The following is a 24,397-nucleotide window of genomic DNA, read 5'->3' on the forward strand; positions in this document are numbered from 1 at the left end:
GCAAAGTGAAAAAGCAAATCCGAAAAAAGCAGGTGAAAAAGCAGATCAGAAAAAGCAAAACAGGAAGGCAACATTGGAGACAATTATTATAGCCATCTACAATCAGGTTCCTTTGGATATTACATGCATTGTTCTTATCATGCATATTAGAAGGTAAGGCTATAGGTGAAAGTTGTAACAGATTTAAGCATTATTCTTGCGGATGTAAGCCAAGAGTCTTGGCCATTTCATACTAGCATTGTAGTTGACATCTTATGTGCAATAAAGGAGACATAAATTGCTGGTCTGATATAGTGTAATTGAATATGTTTTTATCATTCATGATCAGCTTATTAGTTTGCATGCCAAATGTTTGACAAAATGCCAATTGGCTGTAGGTTCTCTTTTTTGGCATAAATAATGTTATAATTCTGCATACCAAGTGTTTGTCAAAATCACTAGTTGTTGTAGCTGCATATTGCAAGTAGTTTCAATCACATATTTGCATTGAATATTGTCAAAATAAGTTGCACATTCATGTTAGCTCATTGTTTAGTCGATTTAGAGTCTTTTTGCAAGCATTCTTATTGATGCTAAGTGAAGGAAGGAGCCATAAAAGCAAATTGAAATTTTATATCAGTCATATGACCCTTGTATGCAAAGTGTCTTCTTGAACCTTTATCAGCATTTTGAGATCAGATTTGAGAAGGGTCATTACATGCAACCTCGACGTCAGCTTTCTAAAGGCGGCAACTATATACCTCGCTGCCCTGTCGACCGTCTCAAAATCTGACAGTCTCCTGCCAACCTCTACTGATGAAGACTAGGTCTCTTCATACACTCCCTCAAGGCATTTATTTTCTCACTATTTTCCACCCTCTGCCAACTACCAGAACTACTAGGCCTCCTACATCTATCCATAGCTGATAAGTGCAAAAGTGTTGGTCACTTCGAATACAACATCAAGTCTGAATTAATAAATATTTTCCTACCCCACAAGATGGCATGAAACTGCTCTGATACCACTATAACAAGCCATGCTAGTTATATCTTTGACAAGCATCAAATTTCTTTACTAATTAATTGTTTGACATTTTGTCAAACACTTGTCCTGCAAAACCTTTACCAGTTCTTTGTTTCAGTTTGTATTGTTTTGAATCCGTATCTTGCAAATGGTGTTTTGAATACTTCTTATGATGCAAATGAATTGGCAATGTAACAGAGATCATATGCTATCAAGTTTTCAGCTTTCTCATGCACATGAGTGATTGAAATGAGTTTTTACATTGAGTAAGCATATTGTCAAACACTTCCCATGCATTTTAGGAAAATCAAACGTTCATCTACAGCCACGAGCATATTTACAAACATTTGCATGCAACATTCACTATATGGTCTAACCACTTAACTTGCAAATATACAGTTATTATTACTGCAACTATATTGAAATTCCAGTTAAATGTAGACCTAGTAATCATCACCCTTGGTTTGATTTGCAGCAGAACTGTTTAACAGGCTTGGACAGATCAATTGGCTCTGCTTGAATGAGCCCCCACACCCGAAATACTTTCCACGGCTAGCCAGAATATGCTGCAACTTTTACAGTGAATGCTTCCCACATTCAGGCACACTGACTGCTGGAAATAACACTGTAAACAGCGTCTCAATTTGCTGAAAACAACGCCCAAGTATGCAATCCAAATTCCCTTTTGTATGCAAAATAATGGACACTGAAAATAAAATTACACACTGAAAGCCTCAAACTTGATGAACAGATCAGTAGTGATAAAACTCTGTGATGATGCAAATGAAAACAAACCTCCAGCAATCACAGTATCTTCCTTAATCACAGAATCGGAAGACAAATAGATTCCACTTCTCAGCCACAGTAGAAACAGTAAGAAAAGAAACTAAGAAACTCAGTCCAAATCCATTTTAATTCAGCAAAGGATTGAAATTTACAGACTCAGAAATCCTCACAAAAGATAAAATAAAATCAATAGACAAATTGATGATCTATTTGCTTCATGAAGCCACCTTTTATAATGCACTTGGCTTCGCCAACACACCATTAATTAGAAGCTTCCACTAAATTCTTTTAATAAATAGCTTTCTAGCACATAGCTTCATGAAGACACTTTTTACTTAAGAGGCTTCAACTTTTAAATATAACTCCTTGCACTTTTATATTTAATACTTGACGTAGGCTTATAATTAATTAATAAATGGCCCCTTCCAATGATGATTCAACCCTCAAGTGAAATTATAAAGTTAAATTATAGCTTTATAATAAGTCATTTAATCATTTAATATAATTTGGCCACTAAAATAATAATAAGTCCCAAATACTTATTCTTTAAGTATGTTGTCTGAAGTAGAAGTCGCTCCTATTATTTCCCCATGTGACCAAATGCACTTTCCAAAAATAGAAGGGTCCCTCTCAATCATCACCCAACTTGTCATAAATAGCAAGTGCATGAAACTAAGCCCAAATGAAGTCCAATCTGAGTCAAACAATGACCAAACTGGAACATACAAAATCGTGAAGAAGACAAGACCCTTCCCATAGCCAAGCCTCTACCTTAGAAGACCTCCTATCCACAATAACTAGCCAATGAGCATCACAATAATAGGCTAATCTTTGAAACTCTAATGCTCACAAAAATGGGGACATTACAATCCCCAATTTAGGGGTGCATTCCTGGAAGTTATTAGGGTATGGCTAGAGGATTTCCCTTAGCCTCCCCACATTACCGAACTGCCTTTGGGATGGGACAAGGTTTTGAGGGTTAAGGACGCATCCAAATGTAACCCATGAGAAAACACATACAATAAGTGAAAACAGTAAAGCAACAAGATGTTAACAACAGTATTAGTAAGAAAATGGCTCAAGTGCCCAACTATGATATATGCAAATTTTGGAGTACCGCCATACTTTCAAAATATTAGACTCTTCAAACTTCCAAAAACCATATTGTTTGTTAAACAAGTTCTAGGGGAAAATGCACACGAAACATAAATGAATCAATATTTGGATTACACTTTGTATAATAATCTACCAATTTATGGGGGATTCACCCTTGTATCAATGAGAAAAAATATATAAGATGTTGCTATGACAATTTTTAACATTGTAACTAAAGAAATAACCTTAAAAACTAACAATTAAACGATCCATAGAGACAAACATATACCTGGCAACGACAAAGGAAGCTAACCGTGCGTTGCCTAAGTTCCTCGTCAATAGGCTCTCCCAAAAGAGCCATGGAGTGAAGAATCCAATAGCATAACCAAGGACGGCTGCAACCATTTGACAAAGAATATATATGTAAAAACCATAAGTGCACATGTATGAAGATAGTAACTTTTCTTAGAAAGAATATATGCCTATCAACTGTGATCAAACCAACAGTATGCAAAGAAAACCTTTGTGACCATCTAAGAAATTCGAGATAAAACTTCATATTTTTAAGAATATTTGGGGAAAAAATAGTAGTATTACATATAGCTACAAATTTCCCTTCATATGCACATTCTTTAGAGCATCACTCCAGTTTAAATCAAGACTGGTTTTATCAACCAAAATTAATTTTAGCAGCTATTTAAAATGCAAGAGGAAACTTTAATTGAAAATATGCCACTGACACGTTTTCCTTTCATAAAAAAATGATCAATGCTTCAATTACCTTTTTTGGAGAAATAAATATACCAAATGGTTACTTGTAGTTTGTAAGACTTAATGAGTCCCATATCTGTAGAATATCAAGCAAGTCACCTAAAGGTCCTAAACACACTTCATTTCATTTTACAAAGCAAAGCAATAGACATGAGCATATCCAACATGAACAATAGGTTGGGGATGCTTTGACACTAGTTCCATATGTATCATTTGTACATTCTGAAATCAAAGTCGAGTTACTCTTGCAAATTTCAAGTTTTCTTCATAATACTATGTCATAACATGCCCGCTGGCTTGTTTTGATGGCACATTCTTCACGGCAGCACTCTATTTCAAATCAAAACTACTTTTATCAACCAAACTAAATTTCAGCAGCTGTTTAAAAAACAAGAGGGGACTGTAGTTGACAATATGCCCCCACACATTTTCCTTTTCCATAAAAAAAATGATTAATGCTTGAATAACCTTCTTTTGGAGAAATAAATAAACCAAATGTTTAACACTATTTTGTAAGACCTAATGAGTCCCATATTTGTAGAATATCATGCAAATCACCTACACACTTCATTTCATTTTTCAAATTAAAGCAATAGACATGATAATATCCAACATGAACAATAGGTTGGGGATGATTTGGCACCAGTTCCATATGTATCATTTGTACCTTCTGAAATCAAATTCCTATGTTACTCTTGCAAATTTCAAGTTTTCTTCCTTCATAATATTATGTTATATCATGTTGGGTGGCATGTTTTGATGGTTAAGATGTTGTTTAGTTTCTTGCCATCAAGAATAAATCCCATGTGGGGTTAAGGTCCCCCAATTAGTGGCCTCAAAGGTTCATAGACCCGGGCTAGAGTGTTTACCCCCTTTTTTTTTTAAAGATATTACATTATAACATTTCAATCTTATTTCAATTTAATACATGTCTAGGCTGAATGATTGAGTAGAATGGTAATATTAATCAACTAGAATCTGTGTCATAAATAATCATACCTATCCCCCACTAATGGATTATCTAGGGTTAAGACATTCAAAAGAGATAGAAGATACCAAACGAGATTCCCCTTCCACTGGAAAATTCAAGATCAACTTGGGTGGCAATTCTAGGGTAAATCCAGGTCCCTTAACAGCTAGCCACATGATCTACAGTATCTCAAGGGCTCTTATTTCAGCATCTTCCAAATAACTTCAAAATGGTACTAACAATGAAGCTGAAGTTCAAACCTTCATTTTGTCTTAAAACTGCACTTCTAGAGGAAATCCAAGCTCCTCAAGAGCTGGAAACATTATTTGCAAGAGACCAAGGTCTCTAATTTTGGAAACTTCCAAAAGCCTTTAATATAAGACTAACAACTTTGGTTCATTCTACTCAATCATTCAGCCTATATATGTATTAGATTGAATGAGTGAAATATTATAACGCAATATCTTTCTTTTCAAAGAAAGATAAATGCTTTGGCTCAGAGCTATGGACCTTTGAGGCCCCAAACGGAGGACCTCAAACCCAATGGAATTTGATTCTTGATGGCAAGAAACAAAACAACTTAACCATCAAAACACGCCAGCTGGCATGTTATAATGTAATATTATGAAGAGAGAATACTTGAAATTTGCAAGAGTAACATAGGAATTTGACTTAGGAATGTACAAATGATACATATGGAACTGGTGTCAAATTTAAGTCTTTAAGGGTCTGCATTTTGTATTTGGGGGCCAGTTTATAACAAGGAGGGGCAGCAATGGGTATTGAGGGCTGCCAATCATAATTTGCAGGCAGAGTCCAATGTTTATAGGGCTGCACTCAGAATTCTGGGTACGATTTCATTGGCTAGCTTCACCAATTCAGAATGCACAACAGCTGTAGAAATTCACAATTTCTCAAGCTTTTCCTTCTAAAACCCTCGTCTCAAAACCATTCACAATCTCTCAAGCTCTTTCTTCTAAAACCCTTGTCTCAAAGCCATTCACAAATTCACAAAAATCCAATGCACAGTGATAAAGTTCAATTTACATCCCCAAGCTTTTATATTTTTTTCCCAATGCCAATTGCACTTCCAGCTTCAATCACACACTTCTCATAACACACATCCTTGGCGATTACATTCAAAATAATCATATTTAGTTCTTCCACTCTCAAAGTTTGGCATCAGCATAAGAATTAATTATAAAATGATCATTGAAGGCACTTTAATTATATAACTTAACTAATGCTCTTAGTTTTTTTTTATAATTACCCTTATAATATATTATTAATAAAGTATGACTTTATTAGTGATAAGATAATCATGCACACTGGCTATAAATGCATATCCAAGGAACCAATGATAAATCCAGAAGTATACTGCAAATGCCAAACATCCAAGTGCCTTGCCCATAATAGCAACTGCATGAAATTGACTTACTATAAATAGTAAGTCTCTAAAAGCAAGCTCTATCAGTGCTATCAAAACTCAACACTGCCACCAAGTTGTTCAAGTGTCGTGCCACAAATAAAAATCAAGACTGACCCAAAATAGACACTTACTATAAGCATAAATATTAAGTGTGCCAAACTGATCCAAATGAAGAGCAATCCTAAACATCCCTAACCTTTGGAGTGGGAATTTGCTTCTCACTCTACCAATTGAGATCCTCTATCCAACTGATTACCCTACCAATGTCACTGATAGGCTTATTGAAACTACCAACCATGGTGAGCTAAAATGGGGACATTACATCCACCAAAATGATCACAAATATCCACCACGCAAAAAAAACAATGAATAGAGAGCAATTTGAGCAGTATCATGGCAACCATAGTTTGCAAAATCTTTGAGTACTCCCCGAGTTGTCGAGTACTCTCTGTTTTTTTTGTTGGATGAGTACTCATAAATTTAATTGGATAAGTACTCATAAATTTAACTCTTGGGTTTTTTGAAACATAAAAAACCATTACTACAAATGTTGGTGTGCGTAAAAAGCTGGTTAAAATTTGTTTTTCACATGCTTTTTTTTCTATAAAACCATGCATTTTCTCTTTCAATATGGCAATTTTTAGTTTAATACATTTTGCAATTGAATTCTACAAAAACAAATATGTTCCTTTAAAAGATTTTAATTTTTAATTCTTTCTAAATTGCAAAGTTTCCATGGATTCTTCTCCAAGTTTTTGCCAAGCTGAATGTTTTGGGCTTGATAATTACTCTCTCAGTCCAAGTCTACAAACTATAATGGCAATGATTCTCCAACAACCTCCTTTACAAATGAAGAGAGCAAGCTTTTATATAGGGAGTTCTATTACAATGAATGACCAAGATTAAATTAGGATAAATTGCCCAAATTAATCCATCAAATCCCTAATTAGGGTTTCCATAACCACTGCTAACAAATATTAAATGGCCAACCAATTACAAAAGAGCACCACCATGTGGGCCAATCAAACAAATTAGAGATTTTATAGCCCAATGAGAAAATTGGTTAGGTATAACTAATAGATAAAGGGTACAATTAAATGGGCCAATGAGGAGATAGATTACGTAAAGAAAAATTATATTGCTTCCCAGAGCCAATAGAAAAGGGGTTAGGAAGAAACTATTTACTTCACACCAAATGGGCCAATCAAAATGAAGCACCTATTTATTAAACAATGAGAAAATTCAAAGGCACATGGGCCGACACCAAATCATCATCTAGGAATTTGTTCCCTTCATCATTTTCCTTGTTTGCATATTCAATATATCTGCACATTATCTTGTTCAACTCCTCCATGGGTCACTTGGCACCAATTCAAGCCTATGCAAATGATATTCCATATCACTTGTACAAGTAACACTTGTCTTCTTCCACTTAGTTGCATCACATATTGCCATGAAGTTTGAAATTGTGAGGTTCTTTTCAAATGCTAAGTGGGGTGGCCTCCATGAAGTAAGTATCCTTCACCTTTTCTCACAATTACTCAACACTTAGCCTTTGATCATCTTCCACCTCTAAGTGAAATATAGTTCTTTAATAATCTTCCACCCCAAATAGTATCCCTAGTATTCGTACAATTGGAACCCACCTGTTTCAGTACACCACTCATGTGAGCTAAAGCTCGACACCATGATGGAAAATCAACATTCTGCAACTTGATCAAGAAATCAACGAAATGACTTCCTGTCAAATTTGATTTATTATTTGCCTTGTGTATTCCTTCAAGCGTATGGCCTCTACTCTATATTTTCTTTCACGCTTTGTATGGCCTCTGCTTTGTATTTTATTTTCTTCTTCGTATTCTCTCTTCTAAAGCTTATATAGAACATATGTTGTTGCAATCTCTTGCTTCTTAGTAGTCAGTCACAACTCATGTTCTTCAATGTCAAAGGCCTTTGCAAGCATCCCTCATCTAGCCTTATCCACTTTTGCAACTGCAACCTATACAGTACATGCACCTGAGTTATCCCTTGTGACTTTGTAGAATCTCTAAGTTCTTTGAGTTGGCATCTTGCTCTTTTCATTATTTCTCTTCACTATTTCCTCTACACCCAACAAGTTGTGCAATTTTTGGTATCTCTTCTTTATCCTTTCCATCAACCATGAGGGTGTGGTAAGCTCCCCAAATTAATCTTATTGATTTTATTCTTCTTGGTTTCGGTTTTGTACTTCCTTATTGATTATCTTCATTTCCATTCTTCTCCTGAGGTTGAATCGCACCATCATCCAAAAGGGCCTCTAATTGTATTGTTTTTCTTTTCTCAATGTTCTTCATTCCTTTAAAGAGGTGAATCTACCTCTTTCTCATTCTAATCTAAATGAACCTAGTTGGAACTCTTACTTGTTTCTAAATCAATTGGCTTGGGGTTGCACCTCATTTTCTAGTATGGAAGTTCCATTCACTTGCTTTGAGGATGCAATTACTACTTGAGACATTCGTTTCTTTTAATGTAGTCTCATGCCCATGTCCTTTTTCCTTACTTCCCTTTGGTTTGTAAAGCCTTATCACTACCTCTCTTACTATTTTAGCTTTCCATCCTAGTACTCATTTATTGTGGTTGCTCACTTGATTATTCCTCAAGTTCTTCTACATCTTTCATCAAGTCATATGTCAGAGGTAATTTCCTTGTATTTTTGCCACCTGCTTGTTCAACCATGCTTTAGAAAATGTTTTGACTATCACCATTATTGCATCAAAGCTTCCCTCGTCTTTATCTAGGCAATCAACAGTGGGTATGCCATACTTTCTTCCTATCTCATAGTCTTCTTGAAAACAATTCCCATCATCTTCAATCTAATCAAGAATTTGAAACTAGTTGGTTTCATGAAGAATCCCCTCTTAATTTCAAGAGCATCAAATGCATTCGCCCAATGATCTTCAATGTGTATTCCATGCTTATATCTTACTCCATAGGCTCTTTTGATTTGACGGTATGGATCAAAATTGGATCTTCCTCCATATAGCCCCACAGAATAGTGTTAAAATTTTCTCTCTACTACTTCTACTACTAGAAGGGATGGACAAGCCTTTGTTTCAAGACCACATGAGAGTGTGATTTCTGGTCTATGCTACTGCTTTAAAATCCTGTCATATGTCACCAACTATCTTGCAACTTCCATGAGCACTAGCTTGGTCAGTGGAAACCTTGAAAGTTTGATTGGGCATACCATACTCCCTAACACACAAATGTAAGTCAACTTCTAGAACTAAGCATATCATGACCCATACTTCTTTACAAACTCTTATACTTGTTTAGATAATCTCTTGCTAGGAGTGCCTTGTACTGCTCTTATTGTGTGCATGGCGAAGGCATCCTTTGCAATCTTGAACCCATCCTTGTTTTGAAGATGCACTTGTTGATAACAATCGTACACCATGCATTGTCCTAATTCTGTCCCAACTACACCCTAATTCCAATCATTTACACTTGTGCACCCACATCATGTAGATCATTTATAAGCTCATGTAGAATGCTTTAGATTTCATCATGGTTCTTAATTGTTTATTAAAGTTATCACCAATCATCGTTACCCAATTGAATCTTTCATTTGTGTTGATAATGCTCTCAATGAAATAGCACATCCAAGGTTCAAATATTGTGTTTCCCAATTGAATCTTTCACTTGCTTTGATGATACTCACAATGAAATAGAGCATCTAAGGCTCAAACAGTACTTCTTGTGGCCACCCCATCACTCGATTCAACATGATTACAAGATCACCTATCTAGTCTTTGAAGTCTACCTAGTCAAATTTGGTAACTTGGTATGGTGTCTCCTTGATTCCAACCATTCAATGTTGAACAAGGTGGTGTAATCATTCTCTTTTTTATCAAAATCTTCATAGCAAACTCTTGTTTCCTGATTATGTCATCCTTGTAGTATGGGATATTGAATGCATCTGTTATGTCATCTGATGTAAATGCAAACACAGGCATTCCTTTAAGAGGAAGTACTTGTCTTGTATAAATATCATTTCTCTTGAAGCACTCAACTATCAGTTCAGGTCATTGCTTGGTTGGAGGAAATACAGTTGCTTGAACTATGCCACTTTTCATTATCTTCTTCATCCACAATGATGGATTGTGTTGCAACAATCTATCCTTTATTAAGTTCATATTGTATGGACCGTGATTGGTATCATTTATTTTCTTCCACTTGGGTGTGAAGTTTGTCTTCAGAACCATTATCTTATACATCATATTTGGATTGCGTTGCAATCTGATGTCTTGAACTCTTCACTCCCTTAGCTCCTGTCATCGCCTAACCTGCCACATAATACTTTATATTAGATTTTTGCATTTTAAATCTCATCTTGAAATCAAGAGCATGAATAGTGATAACAAACATAACTCTCTTGAACTCAAAGTCTAAAATTGATTTTATTGTCTTCGTTGAGCCCATCTGAGACTCCTCAATTTTTTTGTGAAGGCTACCTATGTTATATGACATGAGGAATCCATAAGGAGATTTAAAAATTATTTCATTTTCACTTGAATTCATCTACCTAAGCACTTCTGGAAACCAATCAAAATAACAAAGTCATACAATGATGGATTTTTCTAAAACTCTTAGACATCTGACAGGTCCACAAGTTCACTGCTATAGTCTGATGTCTTCACTTTGATTGTTGATGGATGGCCTAGAACATCGTCCAAGCTTATCAACTTGCTCTAGCTCTCACAGCTGGTAAACATGTGTTTGTACTTGTGACTTTTCAGCATATATAGATATCTGGTCTGCTCATGGACTTCAATCTGCACTCCACAAGCTTTAATATGCCCTTTGTAAATTCCACTCTACACTTTTCTTTGGTTCGAAATAATCCTGGAAGCTTTTGCTCAATGCGATTGGAGCCTGAAATGAGAAAGCTTGCCTCCCTTTTATATGGTTGTCAATTCCCAAATGGGTGTGATTGCTCACCAAGGCCAACATGACAAAAGGATTAAAGGATTAGATTTTAATTATTTCTTTATTAAAATCCTCCCTTCAACATGAATGAAATCAGCCCATTAGTATTTTGCATCATGGATTTAATGTGTGGCATCTTTCCCTTGCCTTTTGAGCCCCATACAGGAGCCCTAAAAGAAAGTATATTTCATTTCTCTCCATCATCATTTCAAATCAGATGCTTTGTATTTAATTTGAACCTCCACTCCATTAAATTGGACTCCACTCTGAATTCTAATCAAAATTCGCTTCATTATTCTGATCATAAATTGCAGCCCATTCGCATTTAATAATCGCCTTTCTTGGTTCAATGAAATCACACTATTTGTTTATTAATTGTCCCTTGATAAATCGCACCATTTTTATATAGAATTACATTTCCCCATGGTTTGTAAGCAAGCCTCATTATTGGTGATTTTTGTTCAAAGTGATGGAATCACAGCCCCTCTATATTTGATAAAATCACCAAGTATACCACTCATTGATAAAAATCATAGCCCATAGATCATGGATCGCACCATTTCATTTGTATTTAAAACAAGATCTGCTTATTTAATAAAATCACACTCCATTGGTATGAATCGCATCTCCATTGCAATAAAAAAAATTGGTCCTCTTAGTTAACGAGGACAGGGCCATTCCATTATCCAATTATGTCAATTGGTATTTTGAAAAAATCACACCCATTGTTATTGAATTTGGATTGCTGTATACTGGCATTGAAGTTGCAGCCCCTACTATATGGATCACACCTTGTCATTAGGATTTGAAACAGGGTGCAAACCTTTGCATTTAATTTCAGTTCCATCTCACATTAAATAGAGCTATTTCATCATTATTTCCATGCACCAATTAAATGAGGAACACTCAACTCAAAATCTCACCACTTTGCTTTGTAATGTTGATGTTCCTTAATAAAAAATATGTTCCATCAAATTCATCTATCCAATGTGAATTGTCCCATGTCAACATTCATCTTTACAACCCCTTGTTAAATGTAAGCCCCTTATTTAATTCAATCAATCTCTCCATCCATGTATTTGCAGCATTACTCCAGCACATGTGGTTGAAATCCTTCATTAATCTTATTATAATGGAACCCATTACCTAGTTAGGTAAAACCATTATACAACAAGTGGAAACCTCCTTTGACTTGGGCAACACAATAGATCGCCAACTACAAACTACTAGTAAGTCACGAAAAGCTTAAGTGGAAATCACCACCTTCTTACACAAGCTTATAATCACAAAAGTAGAAATCAAGCTACACTTAGGCAAAACTACTGTGCATGGAGTGGAAACCACCACTAAGTTAGGTAAACCCATCAAACAATAAGTGGAAACCTTAGATACCGATTTGCTAGGAAAATCCCTAGACGTCGATACTAATACATGCGGATATATTGATGCGTCATGGTTGTGCACTGATGTGCCTAGGAGGCACATCCTGGGACTGTGGATTCTCTTTGGATATGAAGAGCATCTAGAGGAGAACCCAATGTTCCAGGATGCACTTCCTTGGAGCACCCATGGCCAATAGGCCTTTTAGATGCCCAAAGTCACTTAAGTGACTATTTTTTCATGTGTTTAATTATTTTTTGTTCATAAACCCTAAAATGGCTCTAAAAGACATCATTAAATTTTGTCATCATTTTAATTACCTAATAATGAACAAACATGTCTCATGAAGAGACATGCCTCTTCTTGGCTTATTCTCAATATAAATACAAGGGATTGTCGCCTTTGTAAAATACATATCGAACAGACAATGCTAGTACATTTGCAACGATCCTCATAATCAACAATATTTAGGAAAGGAGTAAAGAAGTCCCTGACTAAGGACTAGTGATGAGGAGCGACGGATGCGTGTTGGGCTAGGGCTCAATCCCTAGCCCCATGTTTGTTGTTTGTCTATTAGCTGATATTATTTCCTGTTCTTTTTGGATTAGCGACTGCTGGACAAAGTTAGTGTGGGTTCATAGCATTTGCAAACATTTTTGGATTGGATTTTTTTATTATTTGCATGGCAGGGCCTATGATTTCTTCTGCATTGGTGAGGATAGATGGTTCTTCTCCAACTATGCAGGCAACAAGATTTGAATTTTCTTATTCAGTGGAGAGCTCCAAGATGAAGTGGTTGCTTTCCGCATAGCCATGATCGCCCTATTCCGGTTATTCCTCCGACGGCGATGATGGAGGACATTGAAATTGGACTAAGCATGCTTTGATATGCAAGTTTCTTGGAATCCGGATTTCCTTATCTGCTCACAAAGCATGGATCCGTCACTCATGGCAGGTGGAAGGAGACATGGAGATCATGCTAGCTAGGTATAGCTATATTTTTGTTGTATTCTCATGCATGTTTGATCGGAGTCGTGTTTTTGAAGGAGGGCCTTATTTCTACAACCATGTGGGGTTATTTGTCAAACCTTGGCATTTGGGATTTAATTATGTTGAGGATCTCCCTTCAACAATGCCAGTTTGGGTTCGCTTGCCTCGCCTTCCCTTGGAATTCTGGCAAGAAGACATCCTTCGTTAAATTGTTGCTTTGCTAGCAAAGCCAACTGTGATGCCTCGCCTTCCCCTGGAATTCTGGCGAGAAGACATCCTCCATCAAATTGTTGCTTTGCTAGGAAAGCCAACTATGACTGCACATCAATCCCTCAATAAAAAGGTTATTTCTTTTGCTATAATTTGTGTTAAAATTGATTTGAATAACCCATTACCAGATTCTTTGAAAATTTGTCTTGGGGCTTCTTCCTGGGTGCAGCAGTTGGATAATGAATCCCTCCCTTTCTGATGTCGGATATGTCATGAGTGTATTGTGAGGTTCTCACACCATTGCCCCAAAACTTTGGGGACTCCCTTTTTTTAATCACCTTGGCAAATTTTTTAGTTTGTCCAAAAAAATTTGATTCAATTTTTGAAAACTTTAAGTCTTGGACACCTTCAAGCCAGAAGGGAGAGGGTTAGATCTATTTTCACCCGATTTCAACTTGATTTTCCAAAAGAACCAATTTCATCTTTAGGCCAAATAAATTTCAAAGAGTAACACTTGGCAGGATAGAATTGTAAAAATTGTACTCAGATGATTTCTGTTGAAAATTTGGATGTAATTGTGTAGATTTAAATAATTTTCAAAAAGTGAAATTTTGTTAGATCTGAATTTTTTGAAAAATCTTCAATTTCTTTGTTGAGAAAAAAATTTCTTTTGCGAAGATGAAATCAAATTGCAAAATCGATTTTATACTTTAGAAATCTTTTTTTTTTTGTCAAAAACTAAAATCGATTTGAATTGAATTGCAAAAAAAAAATTGGCTTTAATGGGTTAAAATTGCCTCGAAAATTTTAAGCCTTTAATGAAATTGGTAATTTAATATTGAAAAATGGTTTTTGGCTATAGCCAAAATCCGATTTTAATGACATATTAATTGCTAAATCATCATTAAATGGAAATATTTAGCATCTTTAGCATCTCCAAGGCATTATTTACTTTCTTTTTGCAATTTTGGTCTAATTGGCAATTTAAAAAAGTAAATTTCATCTTGACAAAATTAATTTTGGGCTAAGCATTTAATTGGGGACCATATCTTGTGTTCTAATTAATTAATTTTTGCTCCCAGGGTCCCAGTCAGCCAGCTAGGAAGGATGAGCAAGTTGGGTATAAGAGGAAACTATTTCCTCTCATTTCCTCATTCTTCACTCCTCTTTGGTGCTTAGGCGATTTTTAACTTGGAGCAGATTTCTTCTCCTTTAAGCGATTTTCCTTAGGCAGATTGGCATCTTCTTTGGGTGATTTTTCCAGCAAGGGCAGATTGGCATTATTGTTGGCAAATTTCTTCATCGTAGAGATCTCTCTAATATCAATGAGACAAAACTTAGATCAAGACTGGATGAGCTAGGAAAGGCTACTATCAAGAAGAAACATTTGAACACCCTTTCCTCCCTCAATGCCTTTATCGGATTTGCAAAAGAATATGAGAAAGATCATGAAAAGACACTACAGGCAGCAAGTAGCACAATGAAATCTGCTGAGCTCAAGATAAAGCATACACTTTGTCCTCCCATGGAAGAAGTCAATGAAAGGCTAGCTAGGTTCATTGCCTTAGCTAAAAGAATGAAAGAAAAAGGGAGAGTTATATTAGAAGATCATTTGATGTAAGCCCAAGTGCCAATTTCTCTTTCTTCTAGAATAGGACAAGTGTCTAATTCTGATTGGCCACCATTTTGGTGCCTTCTCATTGGTTGCCACTTTATTGGTCCATCAACGAGGTGATGTCTTCTCATTGGCCGATGGGGTGGCAACCCTAATTAAGGTTTCTAGGATCCAATCTAGATCGTTGATTTTGCTTTTGATCTCTACCGTCGGTTGTAATTTTGGTGTCTATATAAGGCCATTTTGCTCTCATTTGTGAGGGAGTTATGTTGGAGAATTGTTGCCAAAATACTATCAAAATTGTTCTCTATTCATTGTTGTGGCTTGCATGGTGGATATACATGATCATTTTGGTGTATTGTATGGTTCTTCTCATCTCTCAAATTAAAGTAGGATTTCATTTCATGTTCTTAGAGTAGAAGTAGATGGCTAATTTTATGGTGATGTTAGTGAATGTTTGATAGGGATCTACAACTAGGCCACTAGCATCTTAGCCGCTGGCATTAAGTAGCCTTGTGTGGTAAACTAGTTCTCTTTTCCTTTGAATCATTGCATCTATGTAGGTGGAGCCGCTGGATGGCTTTCATTAGATTCGATCCCCGTCCATTTGCTAGTCTTTCCATTCATAGGAGTAGGAGTAGAATAGCAAGTAGTTGAGTAGTCGGATTTCACTCTAAGAAAGTCAGGAAGGTAGAAGTCATTAGAAGCATTATTGCCTCCTCGCGCAATCAACATTATCTGGTGCTACATCCTCCACCATCACCTTCTCCATCAACATCATCTGGCATTCACATCAAATCACCATCACCATCATTCCACCAAACACCAAATTATCTTTGAATAAATAACGTAAGCCCGCCTACATGATTACCACCAAATCACATCAACAAACTGAGTGAGTATCCATAGGTGTAAGGAACATTGGAGTTATTCTGATGTCCCATAAGCATTAACTTTTCAAGAGAGGAATTGTGTGCATGATACTCTATATCAGATATTCAACTACTAATATTTTATGTAGAGGTACAAAACTTACATCAACATTATGGTCATTTACAGCGTCAGTGTCCTCACAACTTGACTTCCAAAGGAGTGGATGGTTCTACAGCCAACAATGGTGGTGGTCTGGCAAATGCTGTAGGGAAAAGACAAGCTCAGATGGATAATATAGCTAAGGGGAAGAATCAACCACATACTACAGGAAAGGGAAAGGCTCAAATGTAGGATAAGAATGGATCTACCCCTACTTGCCCACGAGCTAAGGGGTGTGGTCAGAAGAGGCCTTTGAAAGATCGACAATCTAATTCGGGTTTTAATCGCTTTGAGGTGCTGGATAGTATGGTTTTAGAGGAGGTTATTCCTCCTAGTATCTCTTTTGGCCGAGTTTTCCCAGATGAGGGACTTTCACCTCATGACGCTTGTGGGGCATCCCAGGTTGTGGTACACCAAAATAGTGAGGTCCTTAAAGCTCCCGAGTCAGATGCTCTAGTGACACCTATGGTGTCGAAGGATAATGACATTGTTCTAGGAGACTTGGTTAAGGATGAGCTAGCACCTAGTAAGGGTAAGGGGTCTCCTCTGCCCTTGGGGTTGATGCATAGACCCTTTAAGCATATTTTCCTTTACTCCTCTAAGGAGTGGGCGCAAAACAGACCAAGAGAAGATTAAACTCACGATAGATCTATTGATAGAGTCTGGGTCAGTGAAACCATTGGATGCTCATTTTTCCCATTCTACTTAATGATGATTATTCTCTCATGGAATGTTAGGGGGTTGAATAGCATCCCTAGACAAAAGGCTATTTAGAATTTGGTGGTTGATCATTCTCCTGATATTTCTTGTATCCAAGAGACTAAGCTCTCTATGGAGTCTATGGTCCAATATGCCGCTAGTATTTGGCCTTGTGGGCAATGCCAACGGGTTGGGGTTATGGGAAGTGCTAGTGGTTTGGCTATCTTTTGGTATCCGTAGAAAATTTCTCCCCTTGGCTAGGTGTCTTCTCACTTAGCTCTCTCTATGGTGGCTTCTGCTTTGGACTCAAGAGAGGTAATCATGATTACTAATGTGTATGCACCTATTGATTTTGTCGGAAAGGAGGAACTTTGGAGGCATATTCAATATGTTAGAAATTGTCACCCTTTTTATCCTTGGGTGTTAGCAAGAGACTTCAATTCAATTTTAAGTCTAGAGGAGAAGCAAGGTGGTTTGGCTAGATTGGGGCCTTCTTCTACTCATCTTTGTCAACACATAGCACTTTTGCACCTCTCTGATGTTAAGCCTTCTACTGGTCTCCATACTTGAAATAATCGAAGGATTGGGGCTGATGCTATCTCAAAATGTCTGGACAGATTTCTTGTTTCTTGTTTCTGGGTTAGTGGCACCCTTACTCTCTCTTCAGGAATTTTGGACTAGAGGGGTTCTAATCATTGGCCAATCAAATTTTCTGCTACTAGGGCTTTTATTCCAAAGCGTCCACCTTTTAAGTTCCATTTGATGTGACTTCATGACTCCTCTCTTCATGATCTTGTATTATGTTGGTGGAGAGATGGCACTCCTACATATGGTTCTACTATGTTTTCATTTTCTAAAAGGCTTCAATATGTTAAAAGGCAGCTCAGGATATGGAATAGACAATGTTTTGGGAACCTTCACTCTATGAAGAGGCTTGCTCAGGAAGCTCCTAATATCATAACCAAGTGGATTAGAGATCAAGGTTTCTCGAAGGTTCTTGGAAGGGTTGAATCCCTAGCTTCTAGAGTTCTAGAAGAATGGGAACTTCGAGAGGAAATTTTTTGGAAGTAAAAGGCTAGAGTTAATTGGCTCCAGGAAGGTGATAGGAACACTGCTTTTTCCTATAATATTGTGCAATCTCACTGGAATCAGAGCAATATTTCTTCATTGGTTAACTCTCAAGGTATCCAACTGGCTTCCTTGCCAACTTTGGTACAGGAGGCTACTCAGTACTTTTCTACCCTCTTCTCTGAGGACTCTCCCCCTGCTAATAATGAAGAAAATATTATTTTGTCTTGTATTCCTTCCCTTATTACCCAGGAAACTAAATGATTTATCTTATGCGACCGATATCTTTGGAAGAGCTGGAAGAGGTGGTCTTCGGCATGCCTAAGGGAAAGGCTCCTAGTCCTGATGGCTATTCATTTGAATTCTTTCAGGAATTCTAGGACATCATTAATCATGATATGTTGGAGGTGGTTAAGGAATCCTATTTTAGCAAGCAAATGCTTCGGGCATTGAATTCTACTTTCTTGACTCTTATTCCAAAAAGAGAGGGAGCTAATCAACTGGAGTTTTTTAGACCAATTGCCTTTATGTAATGTGGTTTACAAAGTCATTACTAAGTTGATTGCTGAGAGAATTAAAAAGTGGCTCCCCATTATTATCTGGAAGACAAATTTTGGATGGGGTGGTTATTGCTACTGATGCTATTCACTCTATGGCTAGTTAAAGGGAGTTGTCTATGTTTGTTAAGCTAGATATGGCTAAGGCCTACAATAGAGTTAAATGGAGTTTCCTGAGGAATATTCTTCTTGCCTTTGGCTTTAGCTCTAACTAGGTGAGTTGGACTATGAGTTGTGTTACTTTTGCCTCTTTTTCAGTTCTTCTTAGTGGTCAACTTCCCAGCTATTTGATGCCTCTAGAGGTCTCCGCTAGGGTGACCCTCTCTCCCTCTATCTTTTTATCATCATGACTAAGGGCTTGGGCAGATTCATTAAGTATCAGGTGTCCAAGAATTCTATTCAGGGGTGGCAGTGGGGTAATGGTTTACCTACTCTTTCTCACCTTCAATTTGCTAATGATCCTGCTCTTGCGAGTCTTGCTAGGATCAAGGAAGTTGAAGCCTTTTGACATACTCTAGATATTTATTTGGTAGCTTCATGCCAAAAAGTCAATGAGCACAAATCTTCCATTTACTTTTTTAACACTCCTAATTCTATTCAGCAAAGGATCGTTGATATCCTGCTGTTTCAGATTGTGCCACTTCCTTTGACTTATCTTGGCATCCCTATTGTTGTTTCTAGGCAGCCACAAGTCTTCTAGCAAAATTTGATTATCAAGCTTCAAGGAAAGGTAAATCATTGGACTCATAGATGGCTTTCTATTGCTGCTCGGGTTACTCTTCTTCAATCTATTATTCAAGCTCTTCCTACTTATAGAAGCATGGTTCAAACTGCTCCTATTTACTTTCTCAAGGAGTTTGATGCTCTTTCTCGGTAATTCCTTTGGAGTGGTAATTTGCGTAGCACTAAATGGAGTTTGATTAGTTGGGAGACTGTTTGTAGGCCTAAAAAGGAGGGTGGTCTTGGTCTTTGATCAGCTCTCTTGAGAAGTCAAGCATTGGTTGCTAAGCTTTATTGGCGATGATGCTCTGGACAACATCAACTTTGGGCTCATATTATCACCCATAAATATTTTAGTGGTGTTGATCCTTGCTCTATTTCTGCACTTCCTCTTGAAGGTCATGGCTCTATGGTCTAGCATACTCTGAAGACTAGTGCTCTGTTAGTCAAGGGAGGTTTTTTCTGGATATGTAAGGGAGGCTCTAAGGCTTTGTTTTGGTTTGATGCTTGGGATGGACTCCCATCCATATTATCCATGCACCCTCATCTTCAGATTCTCTATGATTCTTTTCATGATTTTGGATGGGATAAAGCGGCTCATTACAAGACTCCTTATCAATTGGGACCTGTTGTTGGTTACAAATGGAAGCATTCTTCTGATTGGCCTTCTGGAGACACAAAAGTGGATCGTCAAGAGCTTTCTCAGATTTTGGCCTCTAGGGAGTGTTCCTCTCTGCTAGGACTAGATATTTTGGCTTGGGGAGGTACCTTGTCTGGTAAATATCATGTTCCTATTGGGTATCAGGAGATAACTAGACAATTATTTGGGGATGCCAAGGTCCCTTGGTGGAAGCAAGTTTGGAATAAATTGTCTTGGTCTAAGTGCAATTTTTTCATGTGGCTAATGGCTCACAACCGCTCTCTCACGTGAGATAATTATTGTAAACGTGGATTTCAAGGCCCCTCTTATTGTGTTTTGTGTGGTAATGGGGAGAAGTCTGTCTCACATCTATTCTCCCATTGCTCCTTTTCTACTCAAGTATGGCACCTTTGATGGAGTGCTTAGGGTTTCTCTTGTAGACATGCTTCCTCTTTGCCTGAAATCTGGGCCCACTTGGGCAGTGCTCCCTCCAAGTCTTCTCCTCTCCATGCTGCTTGGATTGCTGGCCCATCTTTCATTCTTTGGCACACCTGGCTGGAGAGGAATCGTCAAATCTTCCAAGATGTTCGGATTGGTGTTATGCATCTTTGGTAGAAGATCTCACATTCTCTTCAAGAACTATTCAAGTGAAGTGTGTGCTAGATGGGGGTATGGATCTAGCTGATCTTGCTATATATGCAATCACCTCAATTTTCATCTTCAGGATGGGGTTACAGCTCAATGGTATCAAAGAGTGCCCAAACAGCTTCGGCAACAGGGGAAAGGACGGGTGAATTGGGAAGGGCATTGGACTCATCATGGAGTTTTGAAAATTAACACTCATGGTTCTTCCCGAGGGAATCCAGACCCTACTGGTATTGGGCGAGTGGCTTGTTGCAGTTCTGGTGAAGTTCAATTCTTTTTCTTAGTACATAAGGGTGACCATACTAACAATCTCATGGAGGCTCGAGCCATTTTATATGTTGTGGAACAATGTTGTTTGCAGGGATGGCGCAAGATTATTTGTGAGTATGACTCCCAAGTGGTGGTGAACTTGCTTTCCTCGCAAGAGCATAAGGATGTTAGTTAGCAGCTAGCCACTGCTGTTAATCAGACTCTTCTCTTTTGTATCTCTATTGAGTTCATTAGGTTTACTTACATTCCTCATGAATGGAACAGAACTGTTGATTGTTTGGCCAAATGGGCTTCTGGTCATGCTTCGGAGTTGAATATTATAGATAGGGGGCAACTCCCCCTTGAGTTGTTACAAGAATTTGATGAACTTGTTGCTTAGAACAGAGCTCCTTGTTGAGCTCTCCTTGTTGTAATCCTTTATGTCTTAAGCAATTTTTACCCCTATTTCAATCAACAATATTTAAAATATATAGATATATACATGCATCCAAACGCATCCAAATTTCAAAAAAAAAATCACAAATTCACATCCACATCAGAATCGGCAACTTAGTTGGAAACCATTGCCAAGCTACGCAAAGCCTCTATGCATCAAGTGGAAACCACTCACGCAAATCTAGAAATATTCTAGTGAAAAAGCAAGGCAACTTAGGCAACACCTACAATTGCTTAGTGGAAACCCATACCAACTCAGGCAACGCATTGCAAATGTTAAGTTGAAACCAAATTCCACTTGGCCAACTTAGCAATGAAAGGTGGAAATCAGACCTGACATAGGCAAGTGCATCTGATGTGCAGCAGAAATCACCATGGACTTGTTGTGAGGTTTTCACACCATCACCCCATCACAAATGAGGACAACCTCTTTTACCTTGCTGCTATAACATTTGGTCTGTAGGGTAGATTTAGATAAGTTTGTTTGGTCAAGTAAACTTAAGTAGGAGGTGGAGGTGCCTTCAAAGAAAGAAACAAGTCAGAGTTTCGTAAAGGAAACGTTCTAAAGGGATGAAACAAGACTATGTATGGCATCAATTTTTGGGAAATTCCCCAAGGGTGTATTCTTTCCTCTTTTGGGAATTTTAGTCTCAAACACCCTCTCATTTCCACCCCTCCAATCAAGCCTTCAAGGCATAACACAATGAAGAACTTTGAAATATGGATGACAGAATGTGGAAACAACAAATTAATGAATTTCATGATATTGAAATATTTTGGAAGTGGTGGAGATTCCCCAAGAAAGGGCATAATCTTCTCCTTCTTGGGAATTAATTCCCAACATGTGTTAAATTCCGCCCGCACTACTTGATGAGATCTTATGATGCCATCCAGATTCGTGGAGAACTTAGCAGAAATCTGGAGATCAAAAGGTTAGCACACAGAGTTTTAATGGAAAAGGATCGAAAAAAAAAATTTAATCCCAAAATGTTGGGGGATACACACATCTTTGGGGAAATGATTCCCAGCTTCTCCCAATCTCCACCCCCTTCTAAAAGGAGAATTCCTAAAACATGGAGGAATCTGCCCAGCCTTGGGGAGAATTCCCCATCCACCTTGGATTTCCCCTCCAAACTCAGGAAATATTCTCATAATTGATGGATTTCCACTGATAATCGGTGAAAAAGGTTTGAGATTTGATTAATATTTCACAAGTGGAGGCAATTTTGAGTTAAGTGTAAGAATTTCATCCCAAGAGGGCAGATTCCGCCCTCTCCTGCTAATTTTAATCCACATAAGCCTGCCACTTCCACCCAGCACATAGGACATCAGCAATCACATAAAGGGGGGGTTAATTCAAATTATTTGTTAAACAAAATGTCATTTCCTATGACAAAGTCGGCCTGTTCGTTCGATAAGAGGCGTAAGTCGGCCTTGTTGAAAACTGTGCCCCTTCAGCACCAAATAGCTTATAAAAAGAGGTTGAACCATTTCATTTGCACATCAAATCAAAACAAAATCAAGCTCTCTGTACCTGCAATTTATGTCCTTATTTAAGCAGCGAATCCCATCATAATTAAGGCTGAGAAATATCTTTAGGCAGCGAGTGAAGCTCCAGATTTAGCAGCAAATTAGTCTCCTTTAAGGCGGTATTTCATACAATTTGGGCACAGTCAATCAGCGACAATTATGGGCCGAAAAGAAATGAATTTCCAGCTATAATACTGAATGTGGAAGGTGAAAATTTCTCAGCTCTGGAGTCTGCGTGATGAAAGTTTCAATTTCCAGTTGTATTTCATTTCAAATTTCTCAGACTTCTTCAAAATTCAGAGTAATTGATGAGAAAATCAGAATTGTTTAGGATAGGCATGGAGTCATAAACTTGTTGAAATTGATTGCAATTTGAAATATTGATTAGAATTTGTACAGTCCAAAATCTAGCAAGCAAAGTAAATCCTTGAGAGCAATTTAGTTTAGTGGATTTCATTACAAGTTCAAGTTTTCCTTTTAAAACAAATTGAAATATCAGAAGATGGAAACTACAAGTTTTTTATTTAAGGTCTAACTGTAAATGAATTAAACTTATATCAAACTGTATGTTCTTTTATCAGTCTTGATCAATCTTTAATGTCTGCAATAGATGTATTTGCACTGCAAATAGAAGCACGATCTGCTGGTAATATAGACTTCAAGTCTTAGTCTCAATCCGCAGTGATGAATCCGATCTGTGATAATGTCAATCTCTAATTCTTAATCTCAACCTGTAAGAACAAACTGAATTGTGACCTGCAAATGCGAATATAAATTGGACAACAATTTGTTAAGAATAAGTGACGATATTGGTTATTGATCTGCTGTAGGTATTGATCATATATTGAGTTTGATGTCAATACCACAATAAATGATGCACATATATATTGTCTTCAATAGATGCGTCTCAAGATCGGTCATGATCTTTCAATACAAGAGGCACAATTTGTTTACTGCTTTAGTTGGTATTAGCTAATCCAATCTCATACAAGATCTGATTAGTCAGTTAATACTAACTAATTGTGACTGTTTTATATATTCAAATTTAGAGGCATAATTGATTGATCTGCAATACATAAATACATCGTATTTCATCTCAGTTGTGCTTGGTTGTTATCTGATATAATATGTATATTTATGTGAGTGTATGTAAAACATACACACACACACACACATATTTAACTTGCAGTCTCAGGAGATCTGACCAATGCTATTCATTTACACTCCCTCTTAGCTAGGGGAGATAACTAAGATGAATGAATTTCAGTTATCACCTTACTAGTGACATCAAGGAGTATATTTAGAATATCAGATCTCATGAGATTCATATACCCTAGTTATGGTATGTGCACTAACATCGCGTCACATGATGTCTATCATAACTCATTATGGTGTCTCACCATGATTATCTCATAAAGAACATGATAATGTGTAAAGGTAGCACATTTCATGATATCCATCAAAATGTTCTAAAGGTACTACTATCATGACCTACATAAAGATATCAAGTCACATGATATCCATCATGATAGGAAACATTGCAAAGTCGTCACCTCACAATGTTTAATACAAGTGTACATTATC

At 37.2% G+C, this 24,397-nt stretch overlaps 1 protein-coding gene across 1 annotated transcript in view; it reads right to left on the reverse strand.

The window, feature by feature from the left end:
- Window positions 1-24,397, reverse strand: part of ERA1 (Prenyltransferase family protein) — a 301,285-nt gene that overhangs the window by 234,331 nt on the left and 42,557 nt on the right. Inside the window, exon 3 of the mRNA XM_089822091.1 lies at window positions 3,174-3,279. Within this exon, the coding sequence (XP_089678217.1) occupies window positions 3,174-3,279 (106 nt within the window). The remainder of the gene's footprint in view (window positions 1-3,173; window positions 3,280-24,397) is intronic.

The sequence above is a fragment of the Cupressus sempervirens genome, chromosome 3 (genome assembly GCF_028749045.1).
Source record: "Cupressus sempervirens isolate cs-2001-9-10 chromosome 3, ASM2874904v1, whole genome shotgun sequence".
Lineage (NCBI taxonomy): Eukaryota > Viridiplantae > Streptophyta > Pinopsida > Cupressales > Cupressaceae > Cupressus > Cupressus sempervirens.